The sequence below is a fragment of the Lampris incognitus genome, chromosome 4 (genome assembly GCF_029633865.1).
Source record: "Lampris incognitus isolate fLamInc1 chromosome 4, fLamInc1.hap2, whole genome shotgun sequence".
Taxonomy (NCBI): domain Eukaryota; kingdom Metazoa; phylum Chordata; class Actinopteri; order Lampriformes; family Lampridae; genus Lampris; species Lampris incognitus.
The window spans coordinates 63929843-63954260 of record NC_079214.1 but is presented as its reverse complement, the minus strand read 5'-3'; the positions used below and the strand labels follow the sequence as shown (position 1 = coordinate 63954260).

Sequence of the window (24418 nt, the reverse complement as noted above, 5' to 3'; positions counted from 1 at the left end):
ATGGCTGGATGATGGATGGGTGGGTGGATGGATAGATGACGGGTGGGTGGATGATAGGTAGCTATATAGAAAGATAGATTGGGACAGTGGGTGGGTGGATGATAGATAGATAGATAGATAGATAGATAGATAGATAGATAGATAGATAGATAGACAGACAGACAGACAGACAGACAGATAGATAGATAGATAGATAGATAGATAGATAGATAGATAGATAGATAGATAGATAGATAGATAGATAGATAGATAGATAGATAGATAGATAGATAGATAGATAGATAGATAGATGGATAGATAGACCCACCGGCAGGGCTGGATATGGTAGTGATGCGACCTTTGGCCTGGCGGAGGAGAGGCAGGAAGGCCTTGGTAACAGCCAGCGTACCAAAGAAGTTGACCTCCATGCAGCCGCGGTAGTTGGACATGAGCGACAGCTCAGCATCCCCAAAGTTCACACACACCCCGGCGTTGTTGACCAGTCCCCACAACCCTGCAGAGAAGAGGCGGGCGCGTCAAGACAACATATATATATATATATATATATATGGACAAGATATATAGATAATAATAATATATATATAGTATATACACACACATACATATATATATGTATTTATTTATATATAATACATATAAATAGTTCAATATTGTATGGTTATGTGGATTGCTGTGTCCTCTCTAATAGCATATGTGTTTTTTTAAATTCAGAAATGTACACCTGGACATACGTTAGAGAAACTGACAAAGCAAACAAGGCAAACCGGCGTCGTGGGAAGTATTGATGGCAAGTAGATGGAGATAGATCGAAATGCCAAAACTTCAGTGTAGTCAAGAAATGCATCGGATCTTAAAGCTGGAAAGACCTCTGTTGCATTCTGGTAAAAAACACAACCCCCCCCATACACACACACACACACACACACACACACACACACACACACACACATACACACAAAACTGCAGAAGATAAGTACTCTTTCTTTCCCCATTGTTTGTTGCACCGTGCATGACAGTGTACTAGTGTTATAGTGTACAGTGAACTAGTGTTATAGTGTACAGTGTACTAGTGTTATAGTGTACAGTGTACTAGTGTTATAGTGCACAGTGTACTAGTGTTATAGTGCACAGTGTACTAGTGTTATAGTGTACAGTGTACTAGTGTTATAGTGCACAGTGTACTAGTGTTATAGTGCACAGTGTACTAGTGTTACAGTGTACAGTGTACTAGTGTTATAGTGCACAGTGTACCAGTGTTATAGTGCACAGTGTACTAGTGTTATAGTGTACAGTGTAGTAGTGTTATAGTGCACAGTGTAGTAGTGGTATACTAGTGTACAGTGTAGTAGTGGTATACTAGTGTACAGTGTAGTAGTAGCATACTAGTGTACAGTGTAGTAGTGGTATACTAGTGTACAGTGTAGTAGTAGTATACTAGTGTACAGTGTAGTAGTGGTATACTAGTGTACAGTGTAGTAGTGGTATACTAGTGTACAGTGTAGTAGTGGTATACTAGTGTACAGTGTAGTAGTGGTATACTAGTGTACAGTGTAGTAGTGGTATACTAGTGTACAGTGTAGTAGTGTTTACAGTGCAGTAGTGTTCATTATAACAGGGTGAAGTCAAGTCAAGTCAAATGTATTTGTATAGCCCAATATCACAAATTACAAACTTGCCTCAGGGGGCTTCACAGCAACACAACATCCCGTCCTTAGACCCTCACATCGGATAAGGAACAACTCCCTTCAACAGGGAGTAAAAACAGGAAGAAACCTCAGGGAGGGAGAGCAGCAGAGGAGGGCTCGCTCCCCCAAGACGTGAACGGATGCTCGTCCAGGGTGCGGGGTTGTGCGTCTTACTGTGTCTGATGCTTAACTGTTGCATTTTGAACGGTCATCTTCCATTTTTTTCCCCATCAACACAGTGTTTATAAGTATGATGGAAACAGAGACAGAACATGCTGCATTCATTCTGGAGGTTTCCAGTATGGACAGTTCACAGAGAGAATGTTCCCTGTGGAAAAAGGTCTTCTGTGTGTTCTGTGGTACCATGTGATGCAGCTTATGCGTCAACGTGTCTCCTGGTCGTCAAGACAAACTCCTTCACATTCATAATAATTCAGATTTAAGTGTCATGAAGGGATTATTGTGCATGTGGTCATCATTAGATAACCAGTCCCCTGTTATTTGGCCTCAGTGTTCGGGGTGCGTTTCCAGCCAGCAGTCATGGAGAGCAGCCCCTCTCAGCAGAGTCAACCAAACTGACAGCTTCCTGACCTTAGCTGAGAGGTTTATTAACCACAGCACAGCCTCTGGGAGCTAGCCATGTGTCTCCCATAGGTTGATACTCAATCTGCAATACAACCTTTGCCGCTAGGTGTCGGTGGGTTGAGGAGTGCACATTAACACAGAATGTCTTTATGCATGCTCGTTAATCCGGGTAGGGAAATCAAAGAAAGTTGAATCTGTTCATCTGGACACAACGTTTAGTGACAGAAACGTTTCATCGCTCATCTAAGGGACCTCCCCGGTCTAAACTGACTGCAGGTGTCCCCACCCCGACAAACAACACAACTGCATAACAACCTAAAACAACTAAAGGTTTCATATGCAAATAGGTGTGACCATTAACCTGAGTTTCAATGGCCATGTGTACTATTCATGGAGGATTTGGGAATGTTTGCAATCACAGCGTTGTAAGATGGGGACAGGTGTACTCTTAGGCCCTCCCCTGGTTCAGGGATGATCGTTCCCTCTTCACATAGATGGCCTCTTTGACTCCCAAGGCTGTACACACTCATCGAAAGGAGCCCGTTGAGGTGGTTCGGGCGTCTGATTAGGATGCCTCCTGGGTGCCTTCCTTTGGAGGTTTTCTGGCCACATCCAATTGGGAGGAGACCCCGGGGAAGATCCAGAACTCGCTGGAAGGACTGCGTGTCCAATCTGGCCTGGGAATGCCTTGGGATCCCCAGGAGGAGCTGGAGGGCATTGCTGGGGAGGACGTCTGGAGTGCCCTACTTAGCTTGCTGCCACCGCAACCCGACCCCCGAGAAGCGGCTGATGATGGTGACAGATGAGATGTTGACAATGTCACCCTAGTACCTGTCAGAATGCTCTCTGTGTTTCCTCTTTGGTGGCAGCTCCAGGCAGGGGCCTGTGGTCCTTGGGCCCACCGGATGCAGCAGACCGGGCTCCCTCAGCCGATCCAACGCCAGCTCTCCCAGCCAGACACCTTCGACACACCTCCCCGCACTCCACACGGCGACACCAAAAACACAGTCAATGCCAGGCGAGGCCAGCAGCTAGCTTAGCCTGCCCCGCTTCCGCGTCTTGTCAGACCGCCCGAGGAGCTCCGGAAAGGGCCGCGGTCCCTGGGCCCACAGGATGCAGCAGACCAAGCTTCTCCCAGCCATCAAATGAAGACAAACCTTAGACGCGGTGTGGACAAAGACGCTGCATAAACGGTACTGGGTGAGGCTGTCAGGGCCAAACTGTGTCCGGGCTGCCGAAATGTGTCCGGGTGACGTAATCGCAACGCAAGCGTGACAGCTCGCATCCGTGACCCCTTTTTTGCTACCTAGCTAACCTTTCATTGACGTCAAAAAAACATATAGTAGCACATATTGGACGTTTCATTTTAATGGAAAATAGGTTGATAGAACATCTTTATTGAAAATCTCGTCCACGCTACATAGCTAGTGTAACCGGTTATTTTCTTGCCCGGTGCGGGATTCGATCCGGGGTGTGCTGCACCACAAGGCGACATCACTAACCGCTCCGCTAAAGGGTCAGACCCGTTAGCTAGGGGCTAACGTATCTTATTAGTAGTTCACAGTCGTCACCCTCTCCCGGAAGCGCGCCCTCCCGCTTTGTTATTCCCGCGCTCCGAAGAGACTTCTGAGGATCTGCGCACTTCCGGATCCCACCGCTGCCACCAATGTAACCGGTTATTTTCTTGCCCGGTGCGGGATTCGATACGGGGTGTACTGCACCACAAGGCGACGTCACTAACCGCTCGGCTAAAGGGTCAGACATTCTAATATAAACAATTGCAAGTCGAATACAAAAGGTGGCCCCTGCGCATGCGTTGCATGATGTAGCTAAAAAGAGCACACTATGAAACCTGCTTTTGCCCGCAACATTACGACTCCGCGAACTACAGCGAGAGAGGAACGTCAGGAATGCCAGCCGTCGCGATCGCACTGCGATGACGTCACCCGGACGCATCCCGGCAGCCCGCACACAACTTGGCCTGACAAGGCCGCTGCCGGCTCGAATTCACGCTGCCATCGCCCCACACCGGAAGTGGAAATTTATAAGTCAGTGTTAAAAGTACTATAGAAATGAGGTGAGTTCATGAGTTTGTTTTTTGAATTCCTGGATTCGGTTATCCGGACACGTCATTTTATTACCGGTATTCAAAGTTGGAAATGTTAATGCAAGTGCTAGTCCCAAGCGATAGAATACACACTCAGGTCGCTGTTTTGATGTACATTTGCTGTGGTAATATTTCAGTACAGTCCGTTAAGTGTTTGTTGTACTTCAGTACTGTAAACATTTAGGAGATAGGATAGAACCCTGATAGATAGAGCCCTGATAGATAGGACCCTTGATAGAACCCTGATAGATAGAGCCCTGATAGATAGGACCCTGATTGATAGAACCCTGATAGATATAACCCTGATAGATAGAGCCGTGATAGTTACAGCTCTGATAGATAGAACCCTGATAGATAGAGCCCTGATAGATATAACCCTGATAGATAGAGCCCTGATAGTTACAGCTCTGATAGATAGAACCCTGATAGATAGAGCCCTGATAGTTACAGCTCTGATAGATAGAACCCTGATTGATAGAGCCCTGATAGATAGAACCCTGATAGATATAACCCTGATAGATAGAGCCCTGATAGTTACAGCTCTGATAGATAGAACCCTGATAGATAGAGCCCTGATAGTTACAGCCCTGATAGATAGAACCCTGATTGATAGAACCCTGATTGATAGAACCCTGAGAGAGACAGCCCTGATAGATTGAGCCCTGATAGATACAGCCCTGATAAATAGAACCCTGATCGATACAGCCCTGATAGATAGAACCCTGATCAATACAGCCCTGATAGTTACAGCCCTGATAGATAGAACCCTGATAGATACAGCCCTGATAGATAGAGCCCTGATAGATAGAACCCTGATAGATAGAGCCCTGATAGATAGGACCCTTGATAGAACCCTGATAGATAGAGCCCTGATAGATAGGACCCTGATTGATAGAACCCTGATAGATATAACCCTGATAGATAGAGCCGTGATAGTTACAGCTCTGATAGATAGAACCCTGATAGATAGAGCCCTGATAGATATAACCCTGATAGATAGAGCCCTGATAGTTACAGCTCTGATAGATAGAACCCTGATAGATAGAGCCCTGATAGTTACAGCTCTGATAGATAGAACCCTGATTGATAGAGCCCTGATAGATAGAACCCTGATAGATATAACCCTGATAGATAGAGCCCTGATAGTTACAGCTCTGATAGATAGAACCCTGATAGATAGAGCCCTGATAGTTACAGCCCTGATAGATAGAACCCTGATTGATAGAACCCTGATTGATAGAACCCTGAGAGAGACAGCCCTGATAGATTGAGCCCTGATAGATACAGCCCTGATAAATAGAACCCTGATCGATACAGCCCTGATAGATAGAACCCTGATCAATACAGCCCTGATAGTTACAGCCCTGATAGATAGAACCCTGATAGATACAGCCCTGATAGATAGAGCCCTGATAGATAGAACCCTGATAGATAGAGCCCTGATAGATAGAACCCTAATCAATACAACCCTGATAGATATAACCCTGATAGATAGAGCCCTGATAGATAGAGCCCTGATGGATACAGCCCTGATAGATAGAACCCTAATCGATACAACCCTGATCGATACAACCCTGATAGATATAACCCTGATAGATAGAGCCCTGATAGATAGAGCCCTGATAGATATAACCCTGATAGATAGAGCCCTGATAGTTACAGCTCTGATAGATAGAACCCTGATAGATAGAGCCCTGATAGTTACAGCTCTGATAGATAGAACCCTGATTGATAGAGCCCTGATAGATAGAACCCTGATAGATATAACCCTGATAGATAGAGCCCTGATAGTTACAGCTCTGATAGATAGAACCCTGATAGATAGAGCCCTGATAGTTACAGCCCTGATAGATAGAACCCTGATTGATAGAACCCTGATTGATAGAACCCTGAGAGAGACAGCCCTGATAGATTGAGCCCTGATAGATACAGCCCTGATAGATAGAGCCCTGATAGATAGAACCCTGATAGATAGAGCCCTGATAGATAGAACCCTAATCAATACAACCCTGATAGATATAACCCTGATAGATAGAGCCCTGATAGATAGAGCCCTGATGGATACAGCCCTGATAGATAGAACCCTAATCGATACAACCCTGATCGATACAACCCTGATAGATATAACCCTGATAGATAGAGCCCTGATAGATAGAGCCCTGATAGATAGAGCCCTGATAGATACAGCCCTGATAGATACAGCCCTGATAGATAGAGCCCTGATAGATAGAACCCTGATAGATACAGCCCTGATAGATAGAGCCCTGATAGATAGAACCCTGATAGATAGAGCCCTGATAGTTACAGCTCTGATAGATAGAACCCTGATAGATAGAGCCCTGATAGTTACAGCCCTGATAGATAGAACCCTGATTGATAGAACCCTGATTGATAGAACCCTGAGAGAGACAGCCCTGATAGATTGAGCCCTGATAGATACAGCCCTGATAGATAGAGCCCTGATAGATAGAACCCTGATAGATAGAGCCCTGATAGATAGAACCCTAATCAATACAACCCTGATAGATATAACCCTGATAGATAGAGCCCTGATAGATAGAGCCCTGATGGATACAGCCCTGATAGATAGAACCCTAATCGATACAACCCTGATCGATACAACCCTGATAGATATAACCCTGATAGATAGAGCCCTGATAGATAGAGCCCTGATAGATAGAGCCCTGATAGATACAGCCCTGATAGATACAGCCCTGATAGATAGAGCCCTGATAGATAGAACCCTGATAGATACAGCCCTGATAGATAGAGCCCTGATAGATAGAACCCTGATAGATAGAGCCCTGATAGATAGAACCCTAATCGATACAACCCTGATAGATAGAGCCCTGATAGATAGAGCCCTGATAGATAGAGCCCTGATAGATAGAGCCCTGATAGATAGAACCCTGATAGATAGAGCCCTGATAGATAGAGCCCTGATAGATAGAGCCCTGATAGATAGAACCCTGATAGATAGAGCCCTGATAGATAGAGCCCTGATAGATACATCCCTGATAGATAGAACCCCGATAGATAGAGCCCTGATAGATAGAACCCTGATCGATACAGCCCTGAGCGATAGAGCCCTGATAGATAGAGCCCTGATAGATAGAACCCTGATAGATAGAGCCCTGATAGGGAACAAGCCACAAAGAAAAACAAAAACATGAATCGAGTGGATCACAGAATCTAAAAAGAAGTGACATCATGGATGAAGTCAGTATGATAATGGGGGGGGGGGTTTGTAAGTGAAGGTGGAGGGGCAGGGGAGGTGTAGACCATATCTGTGTGTTGAGTTTTTGGGGCAAAACTTTTGGTCCATCAACCAGAACCTTTGGTGGGTATTGATGAAAATGTGCTCAGTAGATTCATCGGCGAGGCCACAGATAAAACATCCATCCATCCATTATCTGAACTGCTTAACCTGCTCTCAGGGTCGTGGGGATGCTGGAGCCTATCCCAGCAGTCACTGGGCAGCAGGCAGGGAGACACCCTGGATAGGCTGCCAGACCACAACAGGGCCGACACACACACACACACATTCGTACCTAGGGGCAATTGTTGTTGTCTTTGGACTGTGGGAGGAAACCGGAGCCCCCGGAGGAGGAAACCCACGCAGACATGGGGAGAATGTGCAAACTCCACACAGAGGACGACCTGGGACGACCCCCTCAAGGTTGGACTACCCCGGGGCTCGAACCCAGAACCTTCTTGCTGTGAGGCGACCGCGCTAACCACTGTGCCACTGTGCCGCCCAAACCCCTGCTAAACAGCTCTCAGTCCTGCCTTATTCTCACCGGTGTGCATATCTCACTGTGTGCATATTGTGTCACTTGCAGCAGCACAGCATATGTATGTGGTTATCTTGAGGACTCAGTCATTACACACTCCAGTTTGTGTCCGTGCATCTTCCATAAATTACTCCCCTTTTCAGGGCTTTTACATTTGGCTCAGTTGAGATTATACAAGCAGCTGCCGACATGCAGACATATGTTTTTTACGAGACGAGCCGAGAGGGAAACATGGTAACCTATTTATACTGTATATGCCAAGACACTGATGATTGTGTAATTCGCAGAATCCAGTTTTGGATGGCTTCGAGAGGGCCTGCTGTGGGTCTGCACAGGATCTGTGCTCGTTTATATATTTGACTACCGTGAAAACATAGACCAGTCATCACTTAAAGTAATAGAACCAAGCCTGAAAGATAGAAAAGAAATTAACCTTTACTTTGACAGGACAGACTGGTGTTTGCACTCCCCTAATCTGTGATTTTCCTTCAATCCCAAAACAGGGAGCCTGCTGGAGGCGACCCAGAGGACTGAGACGACGGACACAAACACACATTCAAGTAAACAGCAAGCTGTAAATTCTCAGGGAATTCCACTTTTTGTTTCCCCCAGTAGACATTTTTAGTGGACATCTTTCTCGTTTCCGTGGACAGTTTTGCGAATACATCTGCATCGAATGATTGCAAATAAAACTCAATTTGTATCACTTTGCAGGAAACATGGCCGCGGGCCTCACAGAAGAACACGCCGGTGTTTCGCCACGGTGAACTGCCGCTTGCTCGACGGCCATTCTTCACGAAAACGATATTGTCCTGTCTTGGTAGGTGAAACACGCCACATTTGATTTGGATTTGAATTCGGCCTTTATTGCAGTGGACGGGAGACGGAGCGTCAGTCATTCGCTCACACAGCATTCCATACTAACACAAATAAATGACACACATGTGTGATGTTGTCGAGATAAAGTAGGCAAATTCTCAAAATTGAAGAGAATAGTTTGACACTGCATTGAATTCTGCCTTTGTACTGCTAGCCAGCTCATATCATGCACCCTGCCGGCTGCCTCAGCCACAGCATGGCGGCGCCGCCTCCTCTTTTCATACCGCCAGCAGATGGTTCAGCAAGTTCACGGCTGGCCCGCGGTGTCGAAGGTTCTGAGTTGGAGTCCTGGGTGATGCTGACGAAATTGCTTTAAATTTTTTACGGAAACTCAGTTCTAAGACCATTTCACGTGAAGTTACAGCTTTACATGGGGTGCATATGGATTCTACATGTCCCCCCCCCTCCCCTTTTTCTCCCCAATCGACTCTGTGTATAACTGTAGTCCACTGACTTCCGGTTTCTACTGCAGCGGTCATACCAGTTTCCTGTTTGTTGGCGTGTGCTGTTGACAACGGCATAATTTTCGCGATGCCTGCAAGATTTGCCGTGGATAAATGTCAACGACGCGCACAGAATAGTCGAGAAACTTTCACCTGCACCTACCAGCAAACGGGGGAAAAGTTTCAAGTTGTACATGTCAAGTTACGTCCACAATTCCGTCCGTCCATCCGCTCATCCTCATAATTGTGGACAAACAGGAAACTGGCATGACCGCTACAGTAGAAACCGGAAGTCAGTGGACTACAGATATGCACAGACTCGATTGTGTCCGGCCCATTACCCCACTCTTCTGAGCCGTCCCGGTCGCTGCTCCACCCCCTCTGCTGATCCGGGGAGGGCCGCAGACTACCACGTGCCTCCTCCCATACATGTGGAGTTGCCAGCTGCTTCTTTTCACCTGACAGTGAAGAGTTTCGCCAGGGGGACGTAGCACGTGGGAGGATCACACTATTCCCCCTCGAACAGGTGCCCTCCCTGACCGACCAGGGGAGGCGCTAGTGCAACGACCAGGACACATACCCACATCCGGCTTCCCACCCGCAGACACGGCCAATTGTGTCTGTAGGGACGCCCGACCAAGCCGGAGGTAACACAGGGATTCGATCCGGCGATCCCCGTGTTGGTAGGCAACGGAATAGACCGCTATGCTACCCGGACGCCCCCAGTTTTACATGGGTTTAATATATTTTGGTGAACACATTGTGAAATTGAGGATTTTTGATGGGTTTCACATGTAATCCCATAGGTTCTCCATATCCCGGTGTCCATATCCCGCCAGATGGAACCAGTGTAGTTTCTTCATTTCCCCCTCAGAGACGTAGACACGTGTTTTTAGAGGAGTTAGATGTCAGGACAGCGGGGACAGCAGGCCTTCTGCCAGTTCAAAGTTAAGAAGGCAGTTTCTCTGAAGACATCGATGGGAATCAATCGTCCCTGTTCTCTGAGTTGCTTATCTCCGCCAGGCCACGTGTCCCTTTCCACAGTTATGAAGTAGTTGAAATGGTGAAGTTTAACTACTAGGGTATAATTTATATTACACACATTATTCTCCAAAGGACAGATGTCTTGGAGTGAGATGAGAACGTTATTGACTGAATATCTTGGTTTGTGTGGTTTGCCCCCAACTGATTCTCTCACGGCCAAAACCAACCGAATTCCTCACCCCCTGCATGTCACTATTAGGAAAGCATGAGAAAAATGCAGGATGGAGGGAGAGTGAGAAAGGGGGACAGCCAGAAACTCCCAGAGACACACAGAAAGAAATAGATTGAGAGAGACAGCAACACAAAACAACCAAATCTGCACCCTGCAAATGGGACAATAAAACCCTTCATACAAATGGGGACCTGAAATTGAATTTATGAGACACATAATAAAAAGGTTATTATTTAGTTATTTTAAATGGTTATTCACAGAGGATTGGGGAATAGTTGCAATCACAGCATTGTAAGATGGTGACAGATGCACTCTCAGGACCTTCCTCGGTTCAGGGATGGTCAACATTCTGAACCAAGGCGGGTGGGGGGGGGGTTAAGAGTACATCTGTCGCAGTCTTACAATGCTGTGATTGCAACTATTCCCCAATCCTCTGTGAATAGTACAAATGGCCATTGAAACGCTAGTTAATGCTCACAACAATATTTGCATATGAAACTGATCGTTGGTTTCGGTCGTTATGCAACTGTGCTGTTTATAGGGGTGGGCATACCTGCAGTCAGTTTAGACTGAAGAGGTCACTTATGCCCCTTTTCCACCACATGGTACCGGCTCAACTCAACTTTTTCGTTTTCCATTACTGGAAAGTACCGGCATTTTGGTGACTGTTACCACTTTTCTGGTACCACCTTTGTCGAGGTTCCAAAAAAAAAACTGGAGTGGGTACCAAAACCAGTGCAGACCAGCTACACTGAGGGTTTACTGTTACGGTAATGGAAAACGACACTCGTCGAGTTGAGCCGGTACCATGTAGTGGGAAAGGGGCTTTAGTTGAGTGATGCAACGTATCTTTAAACGTTTTATCCAGATGAACTTACTCAACCTTCTTTGATTTTCTTACCTGGATTATTGAGTATGCTTCAAGACATGTCACTAACGCTAGCACATACTATTGTAAACTACTAATAAGACACGTTAGCCCCTAGCTAACGGGTCTGACCCTTTAGCCGAGCGGTTAGTGATGTCGCCTTGTGGTGCAGTACACCCCGTATCGAATCCCGCACCGGGCAAGAAAATAACCGGTTACACTATCAAGCTAGCCAATATTGGTCTGCTACAGACTAGTAGCCTACTAATAGCAGCTTGCTGAGACAAGCGACATTGTAAACCGAGGGTGCAAGAGATTTCCCAAAAGAGAGGGGCGTTCAGACTTTAACTTGCTATCTAGTGGGGAAAATGTTATCTAGCTAAATAATGTCAGCTACCATTAGCCTTTATTAAGTTTGTTTGCCACCGCGCTTGCATTTGGAACGACTGAGCTAGCACAGTGACGGTCAAATGGCTGTGATTGGTTGGATCGCCGTTCAATCAATCTAACTTGACCAATAGGTTTTCATGTATGGTGAACTCAGTTTTGTTTCATCAGTGACTACCTCAGGAAAAAGTGTGGGTGTGTGTGTGTTGGGGGGGGGGTAGACTCATGACTCATGTTTCTGTAGAAAGTGCGGGTGTCGCAACACCCGCGGCTGCGACGCGCATGATTTAGATATTGTCAGCACGGGTAGCAAGGCAGAGGGGCTGCCCCGCCCACAGACTATAATACCCATAACTCCCCACTCACCTCTGCTGAGCGGGAAAGATACTCCGCCCCTTCGCAACTCCTTGGCTGTGAAAGCACTGGATGAACGGCACATTCCCGCCCATCCTCACACCTACTGCAGCATGATCGGCTACAAGGGTAATACCTCGGCGATGCACCGACAATGTATTGGACAGCTGTGCTGCGTTTGGTGACAAAAGTTCATCTATAAATGGCGGCAAATAGTCGAACTCTTACTTAGTCTATAGTCCGCTTCAGTCTGAAGCCTGGCCTTTTCTCTTACCGCTCCCTGGAGCACTGTCTCCATGCACGCAGTCCGGATACCCGCTCCGAACTGTCCTCTTATGGCAGCGACGCGAGAGCCCGCGCTTAAGGTCCCTCGTCAGCGATCGCTAACCTAGAGTCTACTACTACTACTACTACTACTAATAATAATAATACTTTCGGCTGCTCCCGTTAGGGGGCGCCACAGCTGATCATCCGTTTCCGTCTCATCCTGTCCTCTGCATCTTCCTCTGTAACACCAGCCACCTCCATGTCCTCCCTCACCACATCCATAAACCTCCTTTTTGGCCTTCCTCTTCTCCTCTTCCCTGGCAGCTCCATATTCAGCATCCTTCTCCCAATATACCCAGCATCTCTCCTCCACACATGTCCAAACCATCTCAATCAAGTCTCTCTTGCTTTGTCTCCAAACCGTCCAACCTAAGCTGTCCCTCTAATATACTCGTTCCTAATCCTGTCCTTCTTCGTCACTCCCAATGCAAGTCTTAGCATCTTCATCTCTGCCACCTCCAGCTCCACCTCCTGTCTTTTCGTCAGTGCCACTGTCTCCAAACCATATAACATAGCTGGTCTCACAACCATCTTGTAAACCTTCTCTTTAACTCTTGCTGATACCCTTCTGTCACAAATCACTCCTGACACTCTTCTCCACCCACTCCACCCTGCCTGCACTCTCTTCTTCACCTCTATCCTGCACTCCCTGTTACTTTGGACAGTTGACCCCAAGTATTTAAACTCATACGCCTTTGTCACCTCCACTCCTTGCATCCTCACCATTCCACTGTCCTCCCTCTCATTCATGCATAGGTATTCCGTCTTACTCCTACTGACTTTCATTCCTCTTCTCTCCAGTGCATACCTCCACCTCTCCAGGCTCTCCTCAACCTGCTCCCTACTCTCGCTACAGATCACAATGTCATCCGCAAACATCATAGTCCATGGAGAGTCCTGCCTGATCTTGTCCGTCAACCTGTCCATCACCATTGCAAACAAGAAAGGGCTCAGAGCTGATCCTTGATGTAATCCCACCTCCACCTTGAACCCGTCTGTCATTGCAACCGCACACCTAATCTCTGTCACACTGCCCTCGTACATATCCTGCACCACTCCTACATACTTCTCTGCAGCTCCCATCACACCTCCTCTCCCGGCACCCTGTCATATACTTTCTCTAAATCAACAAAGGCACAAAGTCACTCCTTCTGGCCTCCCAGCCCACAGCAGTGCTACACAAAAGACAAAAAACACATATCCAAAAGAAAACGACACCACCAAAAACATACACAAACGGAGAGAACAAAGCCAAAAACAAACAAACAAAAAAAAAACCACACACACAAACACTCAACAACACAGTCCAGTCTGTAAATTTGCAACACAGTCAAAAAATGTCGCTGTCTAGAGAACGAACTCCAGCCAGGATGACTGTGGGAACCGCCGGTCTGCTTGGGCTATTAGTTAGCCTAGCCTGCCCCACTTCCACGTCCAGTCAGACCGCCCATTGTGTTTCCTCTTCGGGCGCAGCTCCAGGCGGGGGCCGTGGTCCCTGGGCCCACCGGACGCAGCAGACCAGGCTCCCTCAGCCGATCCAGCACCACCTCTCCCAGTCAGACACCTCTAATATGCTTCCCCCCGTACTCCAAACGATGACACAAATGCAGACGCAGACAAAAACACTGCACAGCTGATGCCAGGCGAAGCCGCCGCCAGACCGCCCTCGGGTGTTATCGGAACCGCCGGTCTGCATGGGCTAGCAGCTAGCTTAGCCTGCCCTGCATCCGCGTCCTGTCAGACCGCCTTCGGGTGTTATCGGAACCGCCGGTCTGCATGGGCTAGCAGCTAGCTTAGCCTGCCCTGCATCCGCGTCCTGTCAGACCGCCCTCAGGTGTTATCGGAACCGCCGGTCTGCATGGGCTAGCAGCTAGCTTAGCCTGCCCTGCATCCGCGTCCTGTCAGACCGCCCTCGGGTGTTATCGGAACCGCTGGTCTGCATGGGCTAGCAGCTAGTTTAGCCTGCTCGGTGTTTCCTCTTCGGGCGCAGGGCCGTGGTCCCTCGGCCCACAGGACACAGCAGACCAAGCTCCCTCAGCCGGTCCAACGCCGCCTCTCCCAGCACATCAAACATAAATCTTCACACGATGACACAAACTCGGACGCAGACGTAGACATGGATAAAGACACTGCAGAGTCGGAACTGGGGGAGGCCGCCGCAAACGTGAGTTCGCGCCGGCATTTTTCATATATACTGTATACTATCTACAGATGCAGGGGAAAGGGTTTTAATACATTGCAGTACAGGCCTGTTTTGTGCGTCGCACACTCCTCAGCTGCATTAGCACACACACATATGTGTGTGTGTGTGTGTGTGTGTGTGTGTATATATGTATATATATGTGTGTGTTTGTATGTATATATATATGTGTGTATATATGTGTGTGTGTATATGTATGTATATACACACACATATATATACAAGGTATGCAATATGTATATATGTACACACATTATATACTGTACATTGTACAGTACAGAGTATAATGAGTATGCCTGTATACATACAGAGTGTACCTGTATACATACAATGATTGTATGTATACAGGTACACTCTGTTGTGTCCATCTACCTCAGACATGTGTGTAAGTAAGCTGCTAACATCCGTTTCAGCATCTCTGATATATTCTCTTCACCACTGCACTTGATTACCTCTTATTGCACCCGTATAGTCAATCCTTGTGTACATATGTGAAGATTGTTGTGTCGTTGTGCGGTGTTAGGTACGCTGAGAGCCACGAAACCGGAGTCACATTCCACGTGAGCCTACGTGGCCGTTAAACATGACTCTGAGCATCCGATGCAGAGGTCTGAGGGCAGGACCTTGTATTGCTGTAAAGCCACCTGAGGCCCATTTGTCATATTGGGCTTTATGCAAATAAAACGGGTGACTTCTTCTTCTTGAGTGTTTATTGGTGGTTGGGAAGCCAGCTTAATGGTGCATTACCACCACCAACTGGACTGGAGTGACACGCCTCTCATGCGTGTCCACCCACACACACACATTTAGTGCATGGGTTGTGTACACCTAGTGAGATTACAAATTGTTTTTTACTTTCAATAATTTAGACAAAAGCTCCGATTATACGAGCCGGTCTGTTTAAGGTTGTGCAAGAGTGAACGCCGCCAGCCTCTGCTATTCAGGACTGCACAGACCTTAACCCTTTGCCAGCTATCGGTATGGTAATGTCGGTGGCAAGTATTAATCAGACTTGCTAATTGATTATTATATTTTATGAGACTGACTTTATGGGACTGACTCGATGAGGCTTGACTCGGTTAATCCATCAGCGTTAGTGGTTTATTTACAAAACGAATGGTCGATAAGTTTACGAGACCGGTTTTATTAGACGGATTTTCGGCAACCCTGCTGCACCCCCGGTGCTCCGACCAAACCCCTGCGAACGTCTACGGGTTGGGAGTGCGGCCCGGGCGGCCGGTAAGAGAACAGCAAGCTGAAAATGCCAGGAGTCCATTAACCTGCACACAGCTGTCCACAGCTGTGTCCAGAGGCCGACGTGACCGACGCCTCAACAGGCTCCGGCCGGGAGCCGGGACGGCAGACGGAGCTGTAAATTAGGGCAACGCCCCCACCTTGTTCGGGGTTACCGCTGTGGCCCCGGCCAAGTTTCCTCACAAAGCCGAGCGTCTCGACACGGCTCCGAGGCGGTGGCGGCGTTGCCGAGCGCTGCTTCGTGACAGTCTGCTTGCGTGCCGTAAATCACGCTGCACACTTTGCAGAGCCCGACCGCTTTGTCAAGCGGAGGCCCGACTGGCCCGAGGCGCTGCAGCAGACCTGGCGTCGGATGCACAACCTGCAGAGAACTTGCTCAACGTTGTGCGCGCGTGTGTTTTTGGTGGCTCATGTAACCATTTCAGAGTGCCAACACATTTAGGTAAATCTCCCACACTCCCGCTGTGTAAACAAGCCATTGTTATTTGAACCGTGGATGTTTAAGGTTTTCGGCTCATGACGAAAGATGGAGCGAGAGGCAGGACAGCTCGGCTGGCTGGCGCTCAAACGGACTCGGCGATGTTTACCATCCCGCAGCATTTCTTCGGTGCGGCGCTGAGTGATGTACGACTACTTTGTGTGTTTATACAGCATTAGGGAGCAGTGGAGCCCGTCTGGATATTCAATTTAACTGGCGAAAACCCGCGGTACTACCGAGACTCCTCTTATCAAGCCCCTGATAGGGCTGCTGCTGGGGTTGGCGGCAACACACGAGTGCAGCGAGGCCCTCGTTCACTGCCCCCCCCCCCCACACACACACACACACACTGAGAAACGTATCCTTAGGTGACCCCAAACACCATCTGATCTCCTCATATATCTGCTTTTGTGTATGGGAATCTGTGCAAGTGCGCCTGAGTTTGAGTTGTCGTCGCCGTGCGTTTTACCTCTGAGTCCTAATTTGGCCCTGGTGTCGAGCAGGGCCTGTTGTATCTGCTGAGGCTGAGTGATGTCCACCTGCAGGAGGGTGAGGCGAGGGGAACAGCTACTCCGGAGCTCCCTGGCTCCCGCTCCGGACAGGTCCAGCACGGTAGCAAACACCTCAAAACCCAACGCGTCCAGGGAGCGCGCCGTGGCTTTTCCGAAGCCACTGTCACAGCCTACACGTGGAACAAGAGAACACAGAGAGGAGAGCGCCGTTAGTACAAAACATGGCACCGGGCTGGTGTCCGGCTGTTGCTGCAGTTCGTCCTATCAGATTCCCCCCACAAGGATCATTACAGTTCATCTGTTATGAGAAACCCCCTCGATAGAGCTGAGCCCGGCTCAACATCATGCCCTGGAAATTTCTGTCCAAACCAAGACAGGCTCCCAATAACAGCAGAACTCATCCCAAAGCAGAAAACCGCTCGTGAAGTGCAACTGGACTCAGCCCGGCTCGGTCCTGTCAGCATCCAACAGACCAAACCCGCGAGGCCTCAGAAGGTTTCTCATTTATCTTGTTAGCGAACTGAGGGGGGCAGCCAGGAGCCGCTGCAGCCGGCATGCGGACCCGGGTCTCCCGCACCCCAGGCGACTACATTAACCAGTCGACTAAAGGGTCCGACCCATTAGCCGACGGGCTAGCGAGTCTGTTCATCCGTGATCGTTACACTACCCCCCCCCCCCACTTCGTGAAGCACATCCCCGCACTCCAGCATACCAGCTCCCTCTCGCCTCCGGTGGCCTCACAGTCTCACCATCCCACTTCTGACACCAATGTAGCGAATTCAGGGGGCAGCCGGCACCCGAACCCGGGTTGCTCGCACCGCGGGTGACTACATTAACCAGTCGGCGAAAGGGTCCGACCCGTTAGCCAACAGGCTATTGAGTCTAGTCATTCATCCATCATCCAAACCACTTATCCTGCTCTCGGGTCGCGGAGATGCTGGAGCCTATCCCAGCAGTCATTGGGCGGCAGGCGGGGAGACACCCTGGACAGGCCACGAGGCCAGCACACAGGACCGACATACACACATACACACAGGGTAGCCAAATTGACAGATTTGCTTCAAAATACTTTATAAATGTGGGAGATGTATTGCTGTTGACGTGTTAAAATGTGTTGAACCATGTGTTGAACCGATTTGCGGAGTTAGACCGTTCTTTGGGGTGTTTTTCCCGTTTGCCTTTCTTGATCTTTTTTGGCCGGCCTCCTTGGTGACGTCGCCGTCTTCCCTTCGGTGCCACGCCGCCGGAGTCTGAAACCCGTGGACGCTGCAGATTTTTACACGTTTTTGAAGCTTTGTTTTATGTCCTTCGCAACATGTTTAATCGTACAGAATTGGCCGGGTGGGTACTGGTATGTTTTCCTGGGGTGTGGGTATCCCAACACACAGATCTGAGCTCAGTTACCCGCCACTTTAAGTACTGAAGACACCATTTTGCCAATGGGGCGGGTATGAGAAGTTCATTTGGAGGAATCCTTTTCTAAATTCAGCTCAAAGTTCCGTTTCCAATGGGCGTCCCTACATCCGGGTAGTGTAGCGGCACCCACTACCTACCAACACGGGGATCGCCGGTTCGAATCCTCGTGTCCCCTCCGGCTTGGTCGGGCCTCCCTACAGACACAATTGGCCATGTCTGCGGGTGGGAAGCCGGATGTGGTTATGTGTCCCGGTTGCTGCACTAGCGGTCGGGGCACCTGTTTGGGGGGGGGGGGGGCTGGGGGGGATAGCGTGATCCTCCCACGTGCTCCGTCCCCCTGGCGAAACTCCTCACTGTCAGGTGAAAAGAAGCGGCTGGTGACTCCACATGTATGGGAGGAGGCATGTGGTAGTCTGCAGCCCTCCCCGGATCGGCAGAGGGGGTGGAGCAGCGACCGGCTTGGGAGAGTGGGGTAATCGGCCGGGTACTATTGGGGAGAAAAGGGGAGGGGGGGGTATCCATTTCCAGTCACAGGATATCAGAAAGACAGAGAAGATGGATGTTTGGATACACTTGAGCTGAGGTCAAGGGAGGAAGATCTCTGCAGATGTTCCTGCTGCTGTTCAGCAGAGATACAAGATTTGTGGTACTTCTGGCAGCGGCCACAAAATGAGACGAGCTGCTCATTTCACAATGCCGTCATTGTGGTTTTGTGTATTCACAGCTGTAGGAGATGTCATGTTTAAAGTATATCGCTAGCTATCTTCCCCTGCATCATGGGACATGAGGGAATCTGCCATGATTTTCTCCTCTCGTCAGCACGGACAAGAACCAGCGGCTCGGTCACAAAACATAACTGATAAGACAGAGCATCGTTTAACCCGATGCGTAAGCGTTGTAGTTCACATCCTTGGACTAAAGACAGCAGTGTATTGCATCAAACGCTTTTTTTGGGACAGTTATAAAATCCACCGCTTGTCCCTTTTTGAAACACAGTGTGACCCATTATCCTCTCCTGGCACCCAGAGCCTGGCGGCAAGGTGTGTGAATATGACTGTACAGTCAGGTGCAGTCACAGTTTATGTAACGCCGAGTAGCGGTGGGTATTTCTGGAAGTAGCTTTGTTGTATCTTTCTTCTCAGGACGCGAGTCTGGCGCTCCTCCAAGGACACAGAGTAAAACAACGTGCCAACGCCCTGACAGTGTGCCAGAGAGCCTTTTCAGACTCCACAGCACAAAAGCTGCTCGGTGCAAAGCAAACAGGACACCGAGTCCTGTGCCAGATTCCATGGGAGAGACGCGGATCAGGTTTTAGGTACTAGGACTTCTGGGAAACTGGGGTGCCGCCGTACGTGACAATCCCCCCGCAGAGATCTGCTCAAACGGCCCGGTTACGGGGCTTTCTGCACCTGCCTGGGCAAGCATTCGTGTCCAAATGTGTGTGTGTGTGCTGCTCTTTCCAGTGTCGTCTCAGTTCCCGTTTAGTTTTACCTCGGATCCCAAGACACACAAACTCGGTTACTCCTCCTTTACCTCCGCGTCTCTTCCCTCTAACGGTGAAACGAACAAAAGAGCCAAAGTGCTGTTCTCATCGCAGGTTTGATTATTAGCGTTTGTCATTTTGCCAGCAACAGCCCTCAGCTAGTGCCCCCCCCCCCTCTCAGAAAAGGCTCTGCAAAACTGTACCTTTTGGAGTACAGATATGGTCACTGGCACAATAGCGGCCCTACAGTAACACGGCACAATACCCCGTCTTGCAGGTCCTCTTCTTACTGCCATTTGTTCTTAGAGGAGTACGGTTATATACGCCAGGAGGTCTGTGCTGGTCCATCTGTGGAAAATGTATTTTTTGTGTACCAGAATGTGCTCCGCTTGTACCTCTGCCGCTGCTGAAGTGAAAAATGTTGACTTTGGCGCAAGCTCCAAAATCTCTCTCCCCAAATAACAAATGGCATCCCAACTTCTGCCTCTGCAAATGATTTGGCTTGGAAGCAGTTACTCGCACCTTCCACCACCAGAACGTTGCAGAACTGACTGTCGACGCACTCACGGCCCCGTTAAAACTAGTGTTTTGGAGGTAGTAAGTAGGTACATCCTTTTAAATTAAAACGCAGCACAAAAACAAAACAAACCCCCCCCCCAGTCTGCAGTAACTGGAAAAGGGATGCGTGGTAGGAATGATGTCATATCAGAGATTGAGAGTCCCTTGTTGCTCGGAGGATAATTTATGGTAGCCTCGTTTGCACCGCACGTTCTGCAACATTCACTGTGTGCAAGAATGAGGAATTAAGACCAACCAAAAAAAAAAAACACAAAACGCACAATCTGAGCGGACGATCTTATGCTGACAGGCTTTTAGCTGAACAAAGTCAAATTCATTCGTGTCATTACTGGGCCTCCTTCCCAGCTTTGCTTTGTCAACACAGCAGACCACCCACTCCCCTCTGTCAATCAGTCAATCAAGCTGCAGTTTATGTAGCACTTTTCTAGCTGCAACAGCCACTCAAAGCACTTAGGAGCATACCCTCTACTGTTCACCACCGGCCCTCGCAGCAAGCCAGAGGGGACGCAAGAGACAGCCTCATGTTACACTCGCCTTGAGGCTGATCTGCAGCCAAACCCTGCAAAACACACGTACTGCACAGAGAGCGAGAGAGAGAGAGAGAGAGAGAGAGCGAGAGAGAGAGAGAGAGAGAGAGAGAGAGCGAGAGAGAGAGAGAGAGAGAGAGAGCGAGAGAGAGAGAGAGATGTAGTCTCTCCCAGCCAGCTGTCGACGTCCATGCCTCTGTCCCTATATGGATAGACACGTTGTCCCCGAGTGTCCACTGGGTAACCGAAGAAGACAAGAATGGCTGTAAGTGCAAACGGATGTTGGGAGGGAGCATCTTAACCTCAATTTGAAGGGGGGAAAAAAAAGAGTTGGGTTGAAGCTGACCTCCCCTCCAACACATGGCCGGGTTTTCACCACAGGAGCCATGGCGAGATTGATTTTTTTTATTACGGTGCAGGCGAAGGGCCAGGTGGAGTGGTTATGCTGGGAACAGTGTTACGCAACAGCTGCATGCTGCAAGGGGCCGCCAGATGAAGAAACAAACACCGGGCCTTACGCCGGTTGCGGAAGGCCGTGGTTAGAAGGTCAAGGACGCCTAAGGTCAGGACTCACATCTGCCTGGAGGTGGAGGTATCGCTGTCATACGTCCATGCAGAACAGTTCTGGTGCATGAATCTGTGCTTGTGGCTTTTGATGAATAGTCACATTCATCATCGTCACGATCAATGCAGAACATCACGTTGAGTTATGCAACTTTTTTGGCAAAAGCAGTGTATTATTCTAGTAACCGACAGGGCTACCATATTTGGTGCCAATATTGTCAGTTGAAAATGAAAAATGTCAGTGAGCTTACCATTCACTAATCTAACGTCATATTCACTTTTTGTTCAGATGATCAGTCAATGACTGCTGTTTGAAACGGCGGTTTTTTTTTGCCGCATACAAATTGGCTCTGCAGAGAGGGGAAAAAAAGAAAGGATGAAAAAGAAAGGGGTGCCCACAAACATTTTTAAAGAAGGAAAGCAGGCTTTTTTTGTGTGCATGTGGTGTCCTTGTGCTGTTGGGTTCGGTACATATATGACTCCCTGGGGCGACAGTCCACACCCAATTGTCTGAAGAAAGTAAGACTGTCCCCTTCACTCCGACTGCTTTGAGAGAGTTCCCGTTTCGAAGTCTCCAGTTCTAATCGTCTCAAGGCAATAAAAGAGATCGAGGTGATCCCGCCCTAAAAACGATGATGTGCCCTCTTCCAGCTGCCCAAAAAGTTTACAACCGGTTCTTAGTAAACTTATGAAGACCGTCTTTGACCAGATCCAACGCTATTTTTGTATACTTTGTACCTTGATTCTTCTATCTTGATGATCTAAGGCACACTTGCACCAATTACACATAACGTAACATGCACTCTGGGCGTCCGGGTGGCGTGGCGGTCTATTCCGTTACCTACCAACCCGGGGATCCTGGTTCGAATCCCCGTGTTACCTCTGGCCTGGTAGGGCATCTCTACAAACACAATTGGTCGTGTCTGCGGGTGGGAAGCCGGATGTGGGTGTGTGTCCTGGTTGCTGCACTAGCGCCTCCTCTGGTCAGTCGGAGCACCTAATCGGGGGGGATAGCGTGATCCTCCCACGCGCTACGTCGTCCTGGTGAAACTCCTCACTGTCAGGTGAAAAGAAGCGGCTGGTGACTCCACATGTATGGGAGGAGGCATGGGGTAGTCTGCAGCCCTCTCCGGATCGGCAGAGACCGGGATGGCTCGGAAGAGTGGGGTAATTGGCCAGATACAATTGGGGAGAAAAAAGGGGGGGGGGCATAACATGCACTCTTTTCTATAATATGATTACAGTGCAAGTGCCCGATGATGCCAGTTGGTATCAAACGTATCTGCTAATTGCTGACTCTCTTGTTAATTGCCTCGGATAAACGTATCTGCTCAGTGTAAATGTATGAACAAGTTAATCACAGAGTTTCAGCATGCAGATAAAGAGGAACACTCAGTACGTACGGCAGTTTATCAGTTGACTGATGACTTCCTCCGGGAGTTGAACAATGAGAAGATTGTAGTCTGTGATGTTGGTTTTCCTTCAGCAAATTACCATCGGAAAAGTTCACTTGTTATGGATTTACACCGTCTCTCGTCACATGGACAGAGAGCTACAAAGACCAAAAGGGACTGGGAGTTTTCTTTAATGAAGGTTTCTCAAACATCAGAAATGCATAGTTTGGCGTGCCTCGGCTAGTTATCACGGGCCATTATCATTCCCTATCTTTACAGGTGATTCACCGCTCGTCTTTCGGAGAGCAAACATAGCTGCACTGTGCGAAGTCATCTACGGTCAACTACAGCCGGTGAGCTCAGTAAGCCTTAAAGAATTACATTCTGTACTGCATGAGATGATTAAAACTTAAGTGACTCAAATCACTTTCTAAAAGCTAAGCCATTGTTAATTCTGTGCCTCTGGCTAGTCGCCTTCTTCACCTCGGCACCACGTCTGGTCTACTGACATCATGAGGGGGCTCAGACGCAGAAGTGCCATCCAATGTGAATCATCTCAGTAGCTACAATAAAGCATTTCCCTTGGCTGAGCTACGTTTTCTTCCCATTGTCTTATGAATGAAAGTCAACCAGCAGAGAAACCTTCGTTCATTTTATATCGTGAAAACCACATTTGGAGTCTTTTAATAAGGGCTTTGAAATTACGATAACCTGATCTCTGTGTCGTTTTATTCAGTACTACTCTTGAAATGGTATTCTTATAGCGGAGTTTTAAAATTGGAGTCTGTGGCACTTCAGTGTCTAATCCCCCTCAAGATGTCAGTCAACCAAGCATGGTGCTGAGGTGAGTAAGGTGACTTGAGCAGGTAAAGGAGACCAGGTTCTTGTGGTCCAACCATGCAGAAAAAAATTCCTGCTAAAATGGAAAAAGGGATGTCGACCTTTGATAACACCACACCCAAGTGCTAATTCTATCTCACCTTGAATACTATGTAGTTATTTGATCAGATGTAGAGAGGGAGGACCTAGGAAAGCTACGGCTAGCTCAGAATAGGTTAGCAAAGCTTGCCCTTAAGTGCACAAATAGAGCTAACAACATCAATGTCTATGTAACTTTCTTGGCTCAAAGTTCAAGATAAATTGATACCTTTTCTCTGTGGCTTTCTAAGAACAAGTGGTGAGTTAAAAATGTCCAATCCCAGAGGTTTGGAATTTGAATCCAGATGCGTGAGATTGGCACTGAAAGATGGCGAGAACCAAAGATGCCATCTACTTGAAGAGGGAATTAGCATCCCTGAAATGAGGAGGAGGGCTAAGAATATGTCGCGAGTACCCCTGTCGTCTCCCCGTCTTCCTGTTTCTCGGT

At 48.4% G+C, this 24418-nt stretch overlaps 1 protein-coding gene across 2 annotated transcripts in view; it reads right to left on the bottom strand.

The window, feature by feature from the left end:
* The window catches only part of hsd11b2 (hydroxysteroid (11-beta) dehydrogenase 2), a 60556-nt gene that overhangs the window by 14107 nt on the left and 22031 nt on the right, over window positions 1-24418 (bottom strand). Inside the window, exons 2-3 of one of the 2 annotated variants that reach the window (XM_056278528.1) lie at window positions 17047-17259; window positions 308-493 (exon numbers count right to left, since the gene is read on the bottom strand). In XM_056278528.1, the coding sequence (XP_056134503.1) occupies window positions 308-493; window positions 17047-17259 (399 nt within the window). The remainder of the gene's footprint in view (window positions 1-307; window positions 494-17046; window positions 17260-24418) is intronic. The other variant, XM_056278529.1, reaches the window with a different exon arrangement.